Raw genomic sequence first — 18,362 nt, 5'->3', positions numbered from 1 at the left:
GGTGACTTTGCCTTGTATACCAGCCACAGCGGCGGGTGGATTGTAAAACATTCCTTGTAACGGATCGGACAGCTTTTGTCAAAGAACGCTGTTGCTAAGAAACAATGCACAATGCTTATAGGAGTCGCGTTACGTTACTGCTAATGAATGCCCAACATTTTCGGATTTTGCCGCTTCATAATAAAAACATTCAAATACCAAAATAACGGAGGACTTTTATCGTGAAGAACTTATAGGAAATTAAACCGTTCACAGCCGGGGCTTTGACCACACATATTTCCGTCAACTCCAGACTTTTGTCAAGTAAGGGCGAAGTAAAGAAAAAGAGAAGGTAGCCTACTTTTCGAACAAGTGGCGCATTGACAAAACGTACAGCAAAAGACCATGCACAACATTTCAGACCGTCCTGCCAACCTGTATTAAAGATCAATGTACGCTGTAACGATTTTTCAGCTGCCGAAAGCTGCTGCTGTTTTAATCCTGTCGGCCTCTCTGCTGCTCAGTTCCACACACACCCACACACACCCACACACACCCACACACACACGGTGGATGCAGGAAAAAACGGAGATGAGATGTACACAATGACCTAAACTGTGGACAGCTACGGTCGTTATTGTAAGTGCAATGATAAGTTACAGTCCAATAAGTACTTTATCAAACCGTATGAATGTGTGTCCCAGGCCAGGTTAGGAAATTAACTAACAATGTAAAGATCAACAAGCCACTGACAGAAATGTTAAAATTTGATTAACTCAATAAATTATAATTTTTTGTCTTAAACCCACCAGCCATTTACATATTATACCAACATTTGCAGCATCCTGAGCCTTTTTGGTAAGGTAACTAGGAAAATCAGCCCAGAGTCGTTTTATTCTCCCCAAAATACGTTTCCTTTTTATTTTTAAAGAACTATACAAAAAAGCAACTTTCACTGTCTCTCGCAACTTCATGCAACAAAAAGACAAAAGACATCGCAACTTTTATCGCAATTTTTTTTTACAAAAGCTCCCGCAAAATCAGGCATTTTGGGCAGCAACAATCTCAAAAAAAGGCTGCAAAATCCTGGAGGGACTGTTTAATGCTATGTTACTGAGAGATGAGTCAATATTTTTTTTGTTCATTAAACATGTAGGCCTACAATTACTGTAGAATATGACCAAACACAATTTTACCATGGTCTCGCAGGCTTTTTTTCACATCACTTTTTATTTGCCTATATTAATAAAATATGTATTAATAATTAAAAAAAAAATGTATTGAAGCAATTCAAAATATGCTAGTGCACTTTCTTTTATAAATTTGAATTCTGGAAAAAGTGGCTGGCAAAAAATATAAGTGGCTGGTAAAATTGAGCATCCACCAGCCACAGTGGCTGGTGGGCAAAAAAGTTAATTTCCCACCCTGGCTGCAACCATTTGTTAATGACCAGTAGTGGAGAACAACTACTTACATTTATTAAAATACAATTTTGAGGTAGCTACTTCACTTGAGTATTTGCATTTTATGCTCTACATTAATAGGGAACTACTGCACTTTTTACTCCCCCACATATAGTTAACAGCTGTTTTTCAGATTAATATTTTACAAACAAAACACACGGTCAGTTAATAAAATATTTAACTACCCAACAGTATAGCATCAATATCAATCATCCAATAATCTAATAACATTGTCAGGAGCCATTTTACACGTTAACTACTTTTTATTTTATTGCTAATATTTCTGTAGTTTCACTTAAGTAACGTTACAATTTTAGGGAAGAAATTAACGCTACACTTAGGAGTATTTTGGTAAAGTGCATCGCTACTTTTCCAGTTAGTAGTCAGTAACAGTTAGCTAGTATAAATAATCTGAATACTGCTTCCACCACTCATGATACACACGCATGTCGCAGATCACAAGTGCGCAGTTTAGTCGGTTTGTAACATTAAATTGCACAACAGGTTAACGCTAACTGATATGCGTTGAGTGCTTAAGCAAGCTTTCAAATAACATGCTATCAATTCATGTTAACGACATAACGTTAGCCGTTAGCTGGCAACGAAAGCAAATCATTGAATGTATAAATAAATGTGTTGTAAGAATCAGGGCAGTCGAGCGACAACCAAAAACAATTTGACGCATGACACTATCATATTAACAGCTAACAGTGCTAGCCAGCTAGCTAACTTAAGCGTTAAATACCGAGCAGCTAACTACGCTAACGTTAGCTTGTCTAAATTCGACGTCTCTCGTTCATTCTTCAGCACATAACGACAACAATGTTACAGCTACCATTAATAAGATACAACGAGGGCATTGGCACAATATGCTAGAATAATTATAGCGTTACCTCTCCTCTGCTACTAGCTTGCTAACTGTTTGGCAGCCTTTCTTCTTCCTGCTTTACTTTCTTTAATAAAACAGTACGTGTCGGTCAGGTCGCTCACAGTGGCCTGCTGGTGATGTCACCATGGAGACGCCCCGAAAAGTGTAGTCCTCATTCCCTGTAGGTAAAGTGCGGTGATTTTCCACGTCGCTAATGGACATAAATAAACAAGTTGTTTATTTTAGAATTACTGAACGTTGAACCAAATTTGTCGTTACTCTTTACAGAGAAACCTTTATATAAAAAGGCTATTTTGGCAAACTATTTTATACACCAATGTCGTTGTTGTTTTTTTTAACTACTCCTTTATTTGCGGAATATTTAACGAAATTATACTATACAAAAATGTAAAATGTTGTAAAATAAAAAAAAGCCCTACATCTGTATGAATATATGTAGCCTACCCTATGTAGGAAGCCTAATTCCCGACTGACCACTTCTTTTTTATTTCACTATTTATCTCTGTCTTCTACTTTCCTTTTGATCGGTTGTTTTTAGTTTGTTGTTATCTGTATTCTCATGAATATGTGCCTTTTTGATTGTGAATAAATAAAAGCAAATAAAAAATGACTGCATGACAACTTGTGTTTTTCTTACTTTTTTATTTAAAAAAGTAAGAAAACACAAGTTTATATATTAGCCTCTTTATCTCTGTCTTGAGTTCCTTTGTTGTTGTTTGTTCCTGTTGTTGGTTATTAATATCGCTTGCTCAGTTGAAATTGTTGTAATCTGTATTCTCTTATATATATATTCTCTTATATATACATAGACGTACCTTTATGGTGCACTAACCAAAAAAACGGTGTGAGTATCACCCGACTGTCACCAATGGATGTATCCGAGTGTCATCGAGTAATGGCCCCGGTTCGTTATGGATATTTCTTTTCCTAGGATGGTGACGGCATCAGCCCCCCCTCCCCCCCTCCCCCGTACACCTAAAATGGCTGCTCCATTCCAAACTATGATTCCAAACTGTCATCAGCAAAACAACGATTTTCTTGTTTGTTTTTTAGCAACCGTGACGTTTGAAGTTTCGACCAAAACGTTTGATTAACGCTATGAAACAAAAAGCTGCCTCTACTATAACACGTTTCTAATCAAACTAAAATAAATGCAGGACTGATGCAACTTTAAACGTAGGAGTGTAAAAGGAGTCTGGAATCAATCATTACGAACATGGTGCAACTGCGTGCAACGTGTTTTGAATATTGTAATTGAAAATAATACAAAAACGTATCTCTATGTCTAGACTCATGTCGGTTATGAAAAATGAATGTATGTTAGATTAGTATCTGTTATTCAATACTCTGTCAGTGGTAGAAGTAGTGTTATAAATATTCTTCACTGTTCTGTTACGGTTCATGTTGTATTCCGATATTTCTCTGGGGTAAAAGTAGCAATAATACAATGTAAATATACTCCATTATATGTAAAGGTCCCACAATCAAAACTTCATATCCTGGTCTTTTTTATTAAAAAAATCTTAATCTGAAAAGTAACTATAGCTGTTAGATAAATGTAGTGGAGTTAAAAAGTATAATAGTTCCCTTTGAAGACGTATAAAGTACTCCACCAATGTATGTGTTAAAAATATGTAAAATATAAAGATTGAATGATTTAAAAAGCTACTTAATTGTTGTATAAGAGGACATACAGCAAACCACACTAATAAAGAGATGTGTCACAGAGGAGGAAAAGCATACACAAAGACAGTATAATATTACCAATTTTTATTTCAAAATAAAGACTGGCAGCACCTTGTCTATTAGAGTTTTGGTCAGATAGGGTAGACAAAATGAGTGGTGGATTTATTCTGATACACAAAGACAAATTGTGACTGTCTAAACAAATACTTTTGGTCATCACAACTGGTTCAATCATTGTCATATTTTACTATATAACATGCAGGCAAACAATTCCATCAGACAGACATAGAAAAACCATATTACCCAGGAAACATAACCCCACAAAATATATGTTGTACTTAATTGAAAATTGAAAACGGAAAAAGAAAATGTTTTCTTGCATGATTGAATCTCGGATTTGCATCTATTTGTTTATTTGATTTAACTGCTTACGTTTTTGAAATATCTATGAACTTCAACAGCAGAATGTGTTATTTAGGCACAGATAAAACAGTTAAACACAAGGCCAGCCTCAAAGTAGGCAAATGGATCACAATACAAAATGTTAAGCATTTAGAAGTACTGGACAATACAGATGCTTTGGCCAATAAATATAGAAAAAACACTCAAACATGCTAAAAAAAATAATCAAATTTGATATTTTCAAGTGTTGCACTGCAAGTACCACAGCCACATGGCATTACACTTTGCTCTTGACAGTGTTTTCTCACGCTCAGCATGACACATCAGAGTGTGTAGGCCTACAAATCTCTTTTCAGGCAGAACACCATTCTCTGTCCGAATGTCAAAGGCACAGTTTTAACTTTCAGCACTGTCAATATAAAACAAGTGCTGTTTGTCACATCACACATTGTTTGTCACATCGTCATAAAAGAAACACATAGTAACAAATTAACTATTATTAAACCTTGAATGAAAACTGTGGTGGCATTTATGGTCGTCCTATGTGCCAACATATTCCAGTGTGTCTGCTTTCAACGGACCATTAAAGACAAGATTTCACCCTGTTTACGTAACTTATATCAATCTGATTACTAATGATGTATATTTGCATGGTTTGTAGAAATGATGTATATTGTACAAATACGTAAAGTACACGGTTGTTTTGCTGCTCATTGACAGGTGAATAAGGCTACAGTCATGTTTACATCTGCAGAATACAATTATTGACTGGCTACTTAGGAGCTACTGTCCATGTAATTACAGAAGTAGATTGCATAGAGGAACCATGTTCACCATTTAAAAATAGATTTCCTTATAAAACAACCTATAAAAACAAATCAATGAATGTATAAAATCTTATGGGAATTTAAAAAAAGAGCTTTTTTTTGTTCCTTAAAAGGCACAAGAATAATAATAATTTAAAAAAAAACATGTCCAAAAGTCAAGTCAGGGCAGGCAGGCTTCTGCTTTGGCAAAAGAACCACTTTAATATTTCTAACTGGAGTGATCGTGATGGGATTGCTTTGGTTGTTGTTTCCCGGTCTTTCAAATAGTGGTTGTCAATAATGTCAGCACTGAGGTTCTGAGGAAAAGGCCTCCGATTGCAATCTATAGTTTCCGCCGTGCCAAACACATTGTGTTTTCCAGGCTTGGAATTTCCTTAACCCCACGCTAATACAATTTTCTAAACTGAGGATTGTGTGCAGCGGCTAGGAGAACAACGTCTGAAGACTCTAGTATCTATTGTCGATATACGGTTCTATTGTTGTTGGCAAAGTTTCAAGCTCCTAACAAGAGCTGAGAGGGTCCACTGAGAGTTTAGTGTCCACGAAGCTGGTCCAGCTGGGTGTAAACATTATCAGCTTGACTAAGTTCCTCAAACACAGGCAGAAGGTTGAGCAGCTCGGCGTCGTCCACGTCGTCAAACCATGACACCACGGGAACCTGGCGAAAACAGACCGTCACTCACAAACTTTGGCTTTGAAATAAATTAAGTCACATATAAACTGCACCTGCCAGTTGTGCAAATACACTTGAACCAAAGCAGTGTTTTAAATTTAACCAGAGGTGTACAATTTCAACCTGACCTAAATGTGTAAATATGATTCTAATGCGTTTTGTATGTGCAGTGTACGTTTCTATAAATCCGAATTTTGAACTGAAACAATCAGCAACTATTATGAGAATCGATACATTGTTTTTGTAGTTTTTCAAGCACAAATGCCTAAACGTTTCTGGTTTCAGCTTCTAAAATGTGATGATTTGTCGCATTTCTTTGTCATAAATGAGAGTAAACTGAATGTAATTGGGTATTCGGACTGTTGGTAGGACAAAACAAGACATTTGATGGTGTTATAATGGGTCATTTTCACTATTTTCTTTTACCATTTTACAAACAAAACGATATATAGAGAAATGAATCCAAACATTTATAAATGATGAAAATAATCATTAGTTGCAGCCCTGATCAGGATAAAATTAGAAATACACTTTGAACATTGAATAACTCTCAAAACTATATCTGCTCATTTTAGCGAAAAACTTGAGTAATTTGTTCATTATGTGTAATGTTGTGTTGTAACGTAATGTGTTGAGTAATGTTTATATTTTATGTGATCTATAATTTTGTAAGAGCTAATCTCACATTGCCAGACCTCCTTCTCATCAAACTTGAGCTCCTGAAGAAAATCTTGTCAAAAACATTTCATACAAACAAGTCATCTTTGCACAATCCCTACCATTTTTTTAATTTATTTTTTAAACCAACTTTTGTGCCTGAAGTTTTCCAGGCCTCTATAAGCTTGACGAGACAGAGGTCTAAGAGCATGTGCCCCATTTTTTGAATGATGGATGAAGAGTCAAAGCAATTTTTTTTTTTGGGGATTTTTCTGACAGAAACAGATGAAAACTCACAGCATTATTAGGGTGGAAGATGTAGGAGGCAGGAGAGTTATCCAGGATGAGGGTTTTGTGGAGGTCTCTGCCCAGGCGGCTTAAATCTTTGACATAGCAGCCCTGGTGGAAAACGCAAGATTCCCGGAATAGCCGGGTCCGGAATACACCACACTGATCCAGCAGGTCCGTCACTGGGTCTGCATACTGATGGAGCCCAGGGGAGGTGGGGAGCAGGGGAGGGAAAGGCAGGTTGGACTAATGAAGCACTTTCAACTAAAATGTGTTATTCTTACAGCAAATAGCTACGAAATAGCATTACACATCCAAAATCGACTCATCTGGATGACGTTGCACCAGCTATTGAGAAACCGATTCCTACGTGTGTTGTGTAAGTGATCTTTAAGTTCTTAGTTAACTACTAAGTAGTCAAACTCATGGTTTACTAAACTGGGATGCACCAATAAAAACTTCAGGAAGTCACTGTAGCATCACAAGCTGTAGCAACTGCCTTGTTTAATTTATACATGCAGGATAAACGTGTATCAGAGTTAGTAGTGCATGCATGCATTATAGAATGAGTGGGAGATGTATAAATTATGCTTACTTCGCAGGCACTATTTAGTCATTTAGTCTGGCGTTATTGGCATAACGTTTGATAGTCTGAGGTATATTGTGTTATCTTTTTAATGCAAAAAAATCTTCCCAGCTTACATCATTATTGAAAAAGCATTTTATCAAGTGCCAGGTCAGATATTTTGACCATATAATATCACCTCTTTATCATCAATCTAAACGGGCCATATGTTAGCAAGATAACATTAGTTTTGTCAGATGGTTCAGTTGAAGATACAAGATTCACTATCATAGTACATAGGGGTGGGGGGGAAATAAAAGCTACAGCATAGTATCGCAATATTTTCTGTGGCAATACTGTATCGATACACAGACGCCAAGTATCGATCTATTATTATATACTGTATGTGTTGGTCAGTTTCTCTGCTTGACAATCCCATTTTGCAGCAATAAAATTGAAGTGAGATGAGCAAACGGAGAAATTTATCTTTTTAGATAAAACAGGTGTTGACAAAGTTTCCTTTTGGGGACATAAGTTGAAATTGGGAAAAATTTGGAAGTTGGGAAAAAGGTAATAAATTGCAATATATCACAGAATGATGCAATATGTTTAAAATCGCAATAATGTCGTATTGTGACATAAGTATCATGATTATATGGTATCGTGGGGCCTCTGGTGATTCCCACCCCTACACACTACGTAGCATTCCCATCTAGCAGTTTGCATGTGTAAATATTTAGTAACGAGTGTGGTGCAACATATTTTAACGTATTTAAGCATGAATCTCCACTAATACTCAATTAGGTTATAAGTTAGAACTCAAAAAGAGTTGAAGCAACCAGCTCCAGATGAACACAGAAACAAACTATAGCTTTAAACATGAGCGGGGTGTCTACTAAAGTGGCTAACAGCATGTTAAGCAGCTCCTATGACAGTGAAAAGGAGAACTAAATGGGAAAGAGAAAGCAGAACAACCTCCGATAGATCAGACATGACATTAAACAAACAAATGTCGTTTTTTTTTAGGATGTGCTTCAGTATCCGATGTAAATTACCTTTGCAAGACTGGCTGTAAACAGCACACATTCAAACAATTCTCCCATTCTCTGCAGGAACTCATCAACGTACGGCCTCTTCAGTACATACACCTGTAACACAGACACACCATCAGTGAACTGTCCCACCAACAGGGCTATTTCAATGTCATTTTTTTTATTTATTTGCCTTTACATTTGTATCATCTACTTATTGTTCCCGGTCCGTTGGCTGCTAATGGCCCGTTCCTGAAACAAGTAATCAAGAATAGGCCGTGCCGATGTTAACCAGCCTATCCTGGATTACTTGAACCAGGCAGAGGCCCAAAGACGATTGCTTGCCAGCACATGGGGTCCCAGGAATCACATTTCTGAGTTAATTACATTTCCACATGTCCAATAGTGAGAAGCCCAAGTTGAACAAGCAGCCCAGCACAGTGTGCGAGTATTTTTTCACAGAGGCAGTAATATGTACTGCATCACTTATAAATGGCATTTTAAATTAACTGGGCTGAAATGACTCATTTTCTTGCTGATGTTTCCTGTTCAACATCTGGCCAGTAGAGGGCTCCGTGTGCCCGTCGAAACACAACCTGGCTGATCAGTTACAAGACCCATCCCTTTTCAGCTCAGCAACCACTGCAAACACATCAACATACTGTACATACACAAGCGCAGCCCCCTATACACACACACACACACACACACACACACACACACACACACACAAGTTTACCTGGTGTGTGGTCCCCTCTATCTCCACAGGCACGATGAAGTCTGCATTACTTATAGGCTGGAGGGAGAACACAGAGGGAGATGGTTGGCATGCTCATTCACATGGCTGCGCTGTGTGCATTCACATGGCATTATATAACGACTCAACACTCCACGCGGCTGCCATAAATCACAGTGAAGAGCCTACACAAACAGCATGTCATTCACTTGATGTTCCTCAAGCACACGAGATGGTTGTAGTGAAGGAACTCTAATACAGATGAATAAACAATCACAGCAGAACCAGACCAAAACACTACTGCTACAAGCTGCCATTACGTATAGATACAGAATATAACCTAAATAAAGACTTACTTAATGTTTCTTATTTCTAATAAATCAGAAGACGCTTTCACTCAAACTGCACAATATTAAACGTATAAAAAAAAAATGAGGCATTGACATGAAGAAAAATACACTCATGTGGTGGTTAAGTGAGTGATTTCTTTGCTTTGGTACCTTGAATGAGCTGTGCACCAGGGTCTCATCCAGGTCTATGACCACACATATCTTCCCCTGGTCCTGGGCCTCTATCTCAGGCAGGAGGCTAGGTTCACACTGCTAAGGAGAAACACACAAAGATTTTTTAATTGTAATGGTACTGTCCCACACACACACCTATATAACTGGCCTTGTGCTATGTTTATACCTCAGGAGCATGATTAGTCCTGATAGTACAGTGATTAATATGAAAAACAGACCTTGGCCGTTTAAATGTTACCTCTGGGAAATTAGACAAGACTCAGTTTGAGAACTGCATGTATGTGTGGAAGAAGGATTGAGCCTCATTATTTACTGTAACGGCTTCCATGTTGGATAACTTTAGGATTAGCATATTTATGTCATTCATTATAGCTTCCAAAAGCATCTCTACAGGCAGTCACCTGCAGGGAGAACACATTAGCTTAATATAATCTCATTTTTACATATCCAGTTTAGTTTGCCTTTTTTCTTTATTATGTTTCTTTCTAGGCCCTTTATGAGCACAGTCCATCTGAAATTAATCACTAATATATTACATAACATAAAAAGAGAATCCGTTAAGGAAGGGAAGTTGAGATTGAGAACACATACTATACATGAGCAACAACAATGTTATTTCACCAACTAAACAATGCAATGCAACATAACCCGTTCGGTGCCAACGTTAAATTCGGTTTCATTTAACCAGGCGCTACAGATGCTGCTTCCTGTTTCTGCTTCTGATGCTGGAGGACACTCCCCAATGTGAACAAACATGGCATCCCATTTAAATGCCTCTTACATGGTACTGAAGCTCTAATCAGGCTGACAGCGTTAACCGGCGAGGCCAACCATGTGCCGCAGGCGCTCAAGGCTTTATTTTTTCTCCACCTCAGCAGTTACGAGGCACACAATACACCATTCTCTGCTTGCCGCCTGCCTAAAGGATTGGTAGTCGCTCTGTCGTTCTTATCTTCCTTGGAGGATCAAGTGTGAACATCAAAGTGATTCCATATCCGCAGACAGTTGCGGTTAGCTTTCAACATGTCAAGAGCAGGTGCAGTAGTGGTTTTAGCGCACAGTTGTAAAAAAAAATAAAATAATAAGCACATTTTTACAACAGCATGTTAAGTTTATTCCTACAGATGGCCAAACTATTCGAGCACCTCCTCTTTTATGGCGAACAGTGTGTGTGTGTGTGTGTGTGTGACAAGGAAGTGAAATCTTAAATAAACAAGAATAAAGGCAGGACTGAACTGAACTGAGGGCTTTAAATTGTGTTTTTTTTCAGTGGTGTGAAACATTGCTGGAATAAAAAATAATGTTACCTTGACAACTGTCCCATTTTCCTGTGACTCCAGCAAGGCCTGCTGGGAAGGTGTTGGTGGTGGTGGTTTGGGGCCATCCTGAGCTTGGAGGCAACAGAAGAGTGCTTTGAAGATGTTACAACTCCGAGGCTGTTTCAGGGCAGAGCGGCTCACCTGGCCTGTTCAGCACAGAGAAAGAGAGACTTTCATGAGGGAACCAAGTCAAACTGGATGTTGTCAACACGGAAATGTTAAGTGGGACCTTGAATCACACGTCAGAAACACGTAATCTTGTTTGTTTTTCCACACACAAAACAAATTGCTGGTGACATGAAAACAGATGGGGATGAAAAAAAGTATTAAAATCAATCACTTCAATTCAGTGAAATTAGTTATAAGCTACTTGTAACATGCAACATCTCCCCCCCACCCCCCTTTCCTAAAGGCACCATCCATCTGTCTACATGGATGGCACAGAAAATGTGTTTTTAATGCGCCTGCCTCTGCTGCTGCTGCTGCTGCTGGAAATGGCTGGTATATGTTATATAATCACAGAGGGCGGGAAAACCCACACTCTTCAGCACTACCTTCAACAGAAAACACAGACAGAAAACATTCCAACCATTTTAAACTCCAAGACCTTTCAGGGCTGCCTGAAGCTAGGGAGAACAGACAGACAAGTCAGTCAGTCAGTCAGTCTGTGAGCCAGACCTGCAGTCACACCTCAGTGCTCTGTCCAGGTCTTTGATCAGTCACCATAACCACGAGTGTCCCAGCCCCATACAAGGCTTGTAATGAAAGAAAAGGGAGAAAAACATTCTTGCAAGTCTCCTCTAGTGTATTTCATGTGAGGACTTGCAAACAGAATTTATAGCCATTCTCACAGAGCCATTATAGTAAGCACGCTCAGTATTTTACTAGAAGGGAGAACTGTTGATAAACGGTCAAAAGTGGAGAGAGAAAGAGATTTCTTTCTAATAATCTACAGTTTCCATGCTGACACTCGCTGCTGTGAAGACATAATGCAGACACACCAATGGCCATGTTACACAACACCATGTTTAAGAGACAAAGGAGCTTGATTTGGTCATTCCTAAAGCACTACCTGCAATCATGCAATATGCACGACATCGACAACCAAGTAGTAAGCCAGAATCAATGTGCGAAGCCTCTTTCTAGTCCGAGGAAAGCGTTCAAACAACGAAATCTTTGAAACGGCGCTACAATGGGCGTGTGCAGAGGGGTGTGTTTGTGCATTCCGCTGTCAACACCGCGGGACCTGGTATATTTCTATAAAGTCGCCCGTTAATCAGCAGCCACTCCAGACCCCTTTACACCCATCAGCCTTTAATGTGGATTATGATTTAATACAGAAACTGGGCTGAGTGTTTGTCTAGTAAAATACAAGCAAACAGTGGGAACAGTGCAGCAGTCTTTAATGCTACTGCCGCGCACTGATCTGTGACACCCCCCCCCCCGCTGTAAAATATGAACACAACACCATAGTTTATAAATGAACCCAGCAGCTGGGTCTCACTGTACTATAATGCTGCCTGTGGTGACAGACGAGCTCCTCATGCTGTACCTGGTAGTAGTAGGATATGGGATGGTGCCAAACAAGCTGGAACCTGATCGACATATAAATACACAGCAGCTTGGTTTTTAGGAGAGCTGGCCATGATCACAAGCAACAGCACCATCACTGAGAAGATCTCAGCCATAATCACAACACCACATGTTAGGAAGCGACAGAGATTTACACACACAAAAAAAAGAGATCAAAACAGGATCAACAATAGCTAAGCTGTGGATGGCAAACCTAGTATACATAATGGAGGCTGGGACCTTATACTTGACATTATATCCAATAGTATAGGGACAACTTAGCTGTGGTAAAGCTACATAATAATCCTGCTCGATGGATATTATTCAGTCTTATATTTTTTTTTATTCTAACAATTGTAAGTTAAGCTCTTTTTAAGATCTGCAGGTGAAGGAAAACAGCTTCTGGGCAAAATAGTATTAGTAAATGAGCACATTATGATTATTTTAGACTCGATGGCTCTCTATTTTATAGTGCTTAACGTTAGATCTAAATATTACAGATTTGTTTGGTAAATGTAAAAAAACTAAAAAGGGGCAATGCCGCGCTCAACCAGCGTCCGCAGCGCTCAACTGTCAAATGGGCGCACTACAGGCTTTCTTAACACACCGACCATTATTCACAAAATACTTTAACAATATCGCACCAAATGAAGAAGATCTAATAAGAATTCAAAGCGCATACAAACACAGGTCCATCTCACCTGTTTTCGGTGACACTTGAACGTCTTCTTTCTGCACTTGGGTGATAACAGAACTTTCCATCTGACAATCACGGAGCCCTCAAAATCCTCAAATCCTGTCCCCGAGCACTGATGGGCATCCCTCATTGGGTTTTATTGGCAAATCGACTCAATTATTCACCGAGGTAACTTGACATCCGCCTCAGTAACAATCCTCGATGGGAGAAGGATTTATCTTGTTCCTGGGTTTCTTTATTTCCCCGCCGCTTCTTCTTTTCTTCTTTCGGAGGTCCGCCGCCTGGGGAGGGGGCAAGGCACTTGGATATGTTTTTTGGAGGCTTATTTGAGACTCTGTCAGCTCCGTCGTCTCGGGTTTACTACTACTATTACGGGTAATGTCGCCGAGCAGCCCCCCTCTACCCGTCGCTGCGAAGTCTTCACTCTTGCACCAACAACATGGAGAATCCAGGCGAGAGAAGGAAAACAACCGAGGAAATGGGGCAAGGGAGGGCGGTTTCAAGCCCCCCCTTACTACAGATAAACAACACCGCCCGGAAGGCCTTAGAGAGCGACGAAAAACACCGAGAATCGACCTCTTCCGTCGGTTCCGATACAATAAAACGGATTCTAGTGTGCAGTTAAATGTAAAATATGAGTTTTGTTGTTGTCCCGGGCTTTGTTTTTCTACGGTTGGGACTCCGCGGGCGCCTTGAAACCGTGTTTACTCCCTGATTGGACGCCCGGGATGAGGGGGGCGTGGCCAATGCATTCCTCCTGTCCTGCTCGCGCCGCACCGAACACATTCCAGCGCTGCTCGAACAAATGAGATCACATTGTTTGTAAATTATTTTTAAAAAATCGTGTTAATTTTTGCAACCACATTAACATATAAGATGAAGACAGGCAGCGTATTATGTATTATTTCTCTTAAATTGTTATTTTTGAGGGAAATAGGCTACCTTTGTTTTCTTTCTTTATTTTATTTTCTACAAATTGCATTTTTTTGGGACTGTTATTCAACTTTAATACATGTTTTAGGGAGATATTATTAATTAATGGTGAGCCAAAATAATCATCTCAAAAAAGAACTGTAGGCTACTTAACGTTAATCGTTCCCTGTAATGTTTAATTCTTGGATTAGGCTAATGTCCGGAAATTGCACATTTACGTTTCACGTTAGTGGGGGCTACCTTTTCGTGTATACATACACGCATACAAGTCGCAGTTTAAACGCGTAATATCGCGATATTACAACCTCCTGATTACTAGGGAAACAAAAAACATTGTTGAGGCTTATTAAATAACAGACTTTTAAACGGATATATTTAGTCAGAAACACTAAACATAGTGTGCATATGATGCATGTAACAGTTAGCAGATGTTCCCATGTGTTTTGAATAGTTTGATGGACCCCCTAAGTCTGCACAGAAGAGTTTTGTTGGTAGGTACTGTATGTCCATGCAGAACTACATGGTAACTGTACCTAAGTACGGGGGTAACAGAGGGCAGAGTGAAACCAATGACCCAGGCTCCTTTCGTTTTTTTCTCTACTTTTGCTTCCCGTTACTGACTCAATAATAAAATGAAACTGTTACTTACCTAAAAACTGCTGGGGGACTTTTCTCTGGGAACCACAATTTTACAATCACTGAACATTGTGCAACAACAGCCTCTACTGCAGTTATTTTACCATGAGACTGCTCATCCCAAACATTACATGATGGTTAGCTACTTTGTTGATTTTGTAATTATTTAGGTCTAAATCCAGTCATTAATTAGGAAAACAAAAAATGCATGAACAGTTGCTGTTTCTATTGTTTTTAATTAGAGTAAGTTGTAGTCAGCTGCACACAAAGTCTATGTATTTTAAAATAATTGTTCACTGTACTGACAGTAAAACTAAAACAGAACTAAACTTTACTTACTTTTTTTTACCTTGTTCAAATAAATAGAAGTGGGTTTGACATCATGGTAGGCCATGTGGTCAAGCAGTGGGTCCCCAGATATTTATATTTACAGCATGAAGGTTCTGCAGCGCCTCCTCATCCTCTGAAACCTCTCGGTAATCATAGTGAGCACGGTGAGTGACTGTGATGTGGAGTTTAGCAACAGCAGATCTGTGCTATTTTTAAGCACATAAAACACACATATGAACACAAACTGCATACATCTGTGTAGCTGAATAAAACAGAAAGAAACTATAAAAGAAAACTCGTTAATAAAGGAATAACTACAGTTGAAATAGTCACTCTACTCATTCCAAACACATGGGCCCATTACACTGCGAGCTCAGCCAGTGCCCACAGTGGCCACAATGCAAGACATAAACAAGAATGGCTCTGCTGTTTGCATTCCTGGTGTCGGACATTTTAGGGCAGCACTGACAGATCTGTGTAAAAAAATATATCCAAAATAAGTATGGACAGCACAGCTGGAAAATGTCATGCGGTTTAAGGCTGATGCCACTGTTAACTAAATCAACTTGAAATTCATTATCTTTGCCTGATCTCTGGCGCGCCTTGCCCTCTTCTTCTGGAAATGTTGCATTCCTCTGTGAAGAAGAGGAAAGGGCCTGAGCTGTTGTGATTGAGTGTTAAAGGTGCTGCAAACATCCACTGGACATTCAAACATCAGGTACAAGTTAAAACTGCATCCATCTTTCATCAGTTAACAGAACAAATGTGCAAGCATGTAAAAAAACAAAAAAAAAAAAAAACAGCATGAGGTGGAAGGAGAAATAAATCACACGTGTGGCACATTTCAAACAGAAACAGAAATTTATCATGATCACAGAGTGAAACGAAAAGATATGAAATGCAAACAAATGTGATTATCTTTAAATAATCCCGGCATATAATTCCTGTATTTCAATGTTGTGGTTTATTGTGTTTGTCAATTCAATAAACGCATTTAGTGATTTTTATAATTGCAACACAATAAATCAGTCAATTTCGCAGTTCAAGTCACAGTAATAAAACAACATGGGGCTTTCTGCTATAACAAATGCATCCAGGGTATCTTTTTGCAAAAATAAATCAGCGACTTAACATCTGTAAATCGGTTACATGCCGATACCAAATATACAAATACAACACTGTTTAAATAGCTTAGATCATATTTATCTAAATCAATTGAAAATATACCACTGAGGACAAATGAGAAAAGATTCAGAAATACTGTGCAAAACTGTCCATCAAATGATACTGCATAGCTCAAATCTGTGGTGATGTTGACATTAAAGGCAAAAAATAAAAATCACATTAACCTCTCTCACACACACACACACACACACACACACACACACACAAATACACTCCATCCATCAGGCGTTGTGGTTCTATTTCTACATTTCACACCTGGGAATCCACAGCGTCTACTTACAGCCTTATGCACTCTGCCATGCATTAGCTACATCCAATCATGTTGATGACAAACTGGCTGTTGAAATGTGCTTGCAGCATCTGAGCCTCATGTAGGGCTGGGACTGTAGGGTCTACCATCATGTGATTTGCTGGAAGAGCCCACCCTCCCTCTCCCTCCTCTCCCTCCTCTCCTCCCCTCCCCTCCCCTACCCTCCCACCTCGCAGGCCTGCCCCTGAGTGGCCTCTGCTAGGCTATGTTTCCAGGAAAGGGGCCTACTGGACAGGCTGTGAGGCCTCGGCAGGGAGACATTGGCTCATTGAGAAAAACAAAAACAGAGAGGGGCGGTGGGAAGACTCTCCCCTCTTACATAACTCTGCCTCCATGACCGGAAAAAAAAAAAGTTCCCCGCCACAATGCAAAGAAAAACCTGTCCGTCTGCCTCTCCTCAGCTTCCAAACGCTGAAGCACTTCAGGACTGGAATTCGAACAGCACTGAAAGCAGCAGTGCTTGCTTGCAGTTACACAATAGTTGCAACTCTTCAGACATACCACCACCACAGGCATGCCAAACACATCTGAATGTACAAGAATATTACAGTCTAATCACTGCAACTCATTTGATTTGATCTGATACAATAATGCTGTTCCTGTGCAGCCGGAACAACACATAAAGCGTGATGTAACAAACTGTGTCATTTAATGTGTTGTGTTATGTTGTTCAGCTCTGGTGGTGAGACATTTACTGTAGCTGAGTAGTGGCTTTGGGGGCCTGCCTGCACTGCCTCCCTGTGGCCAAAAGACAAACTGCACCGAGTCTTAAAAAGCTTTGAATTCAATTTCCTCAACAAAAAAAAAGGTTCTCAGAAGGCATTAAAAAGTCTCAATTTTATTTTACAAAAGTGTTAAATATTTGATTTGCGTGCCTGCTTCTCTTGCGGGCTGTCGGGAGACGTTACGCACTTATAAACTAAACGTGGAATTGCTGCAACAGTTGATTGTGCTGCAGGAAGCTGTTGTGTTTTTTAATTAGTTTTTCTGTACAGGTCGCCTTAATTGTGTGTGTGTGTGTGTGTGTGTGTGTGTGTGTGTGTGTGCGCGCGCGCGCACGCGCATTTTAGGCCTTTATTTGATAGGACAGCCGAAGACGTAAGGGGAGAGAGAGGGGGGATGACATTCAACAAAGGGTCGCAGGTCAGAATCGAACCCGCACCGCTGCAGGAAAAAACTGAGCCTCTGTACATGGGCCGCACGCTCAACCAGGTGAACTACCCAAACGCCCCCAGGTCGCCTTAATTTGATTAATTATAACATTATGAATTATATTTATAGACACTGCTTGAAGGTACTGAAATGTTTTCTTCCCCATTGGTATATTTCGGTGTGATCATGAAACAGCTGTTGTCTTAAATGTCTGAAAACGTTTTATGTTTAACTCTGTGAACCCTGCAAAAACCATGCAATACTGTATTGTATTGTAAAATGAGATTATTTGGTCGATTACATTATTTTTAATCATGTTTTTGAGAGAATTTGCATAATTTAAATGAATGTCAACTACATCCTACTCCTACTGTTGAGGAAGACATTAAAGTGGGCCAGAAGAAGCTGTCCCTGTGCTCTTGCTTTACATCCCACAGTAGTTTGATTTAGTAACTATCAGGTATATTATTATTTATTAAAGGGTAACTACCATTTTTTTCAACCTGGA

General features: G+C 39.4%; 3 protein-coding genes across 5 annotated transcripts in view; all 3 read right to left on the bottom strand.

Moving 5' to 3' along the window:
- Positions 1-2,487, bottom strand: part of tegt (testis enhanced gene transcript (BAX inhibitor 1)) — a 10,212-nt gene extending 7,725 nt beyond the window's left edge. Inside the window, exons 1-2 of one of the 3 annotated variants that reach the window (XM_031312825.2) lie at positions 2,336-2,457; positions 2,230-2,231 (exon numbers count right to left, since the gene is read on the bottom strand). The gene's annotated coding sequence lies outside the window, so the exon portion shown is untranslated. Of the gene's footprint in view, positions 1-2,229; positions 2,232-2,335 lie in introns of all 3 variants that reach the window. The other 2 variants (XM_036007856.1, XM_031312816.2) reach the window with 2 other exon arrangements.
- Positions 1-18,362, bottom strand: part of LOC116059532 (tubulin alpha chain-like) — a 370,798-nt gene that overhangs the window by 122,815 nt on the left and 229,621 nt on the right. The gene's annotated exons all lie outside the window — the stretch shown is intronic.
- ctdsp2 (CTD (carboxy-terminal domain, RNA polymerase II, polypeptide A) small phosphatase 2) lies at positions 4,087-13,986 on the bottom strand. Its single transcript, XM_031312802.2, has 7 exons — positions 13,313-13,986; positions 11,028-11,185; positions 9,697-9,798; positions 9,200-9,256; positions 8,485-8,577; positions 6,874-7,059; positions 4,087-5,904 (listed from the first exon to the last, which is right to left on the bottom strand). Exons 1-7 carry the CDS (start codon positions 13,371-13,373, stop codon positions 5,779-5,781), a joined length of 783 nt encoding a protein of 260 aa, XP_031168662.1. The 5' UTR covers positions 13,374-13,986; the 3' UTR covers positions 4,087-5,778.

Source organism: Sander lucioperca, chromosome 12 (assembly GCF_008315115.2).
Source record: "Sander lucioperca isolate FBNREF2018 chromosome 12, SLUC_FBN_1.2, whole genome shotgun sequence".
In the NCBI taxonomy this organism is placed as follows: domain Eukaryota; kingdom Metazoa; phylum Chordata; class Actinopteri; order Perciformes; family Percidae; genus Sander; species Sander lucioperca.
Note: the sequence above shows the minus strand (reverse complement) of the source record. Positions and strands in the feature narration are given on the sequence as shown.

Bases quoted from the DNA above. Each gene is read 5' to 3' on its own strand.
- ctdsp2 (XM_031312802.2), bottom strand. From the start codon at position 13,373: ATGGAAAGTTCTGTTATCACCCAAGTGCAGAAAGAAGACGTTCAAGTG. The intron at 9,257-9,696 runs GTACCAAAGCAA...TTCTCCCTCCAG, and splicing joins TGGTGCACAGCTCATTCAAG to CCTATAAGTAATGCAGACTT. The intron at 5,905-6,873 runs GTGAGTTTTCAT...TGTTTTCGCCAG, and splicing joins TCTTCCACCCTAATAATGCT to GTTCCCGTGGTGTCATGGTT.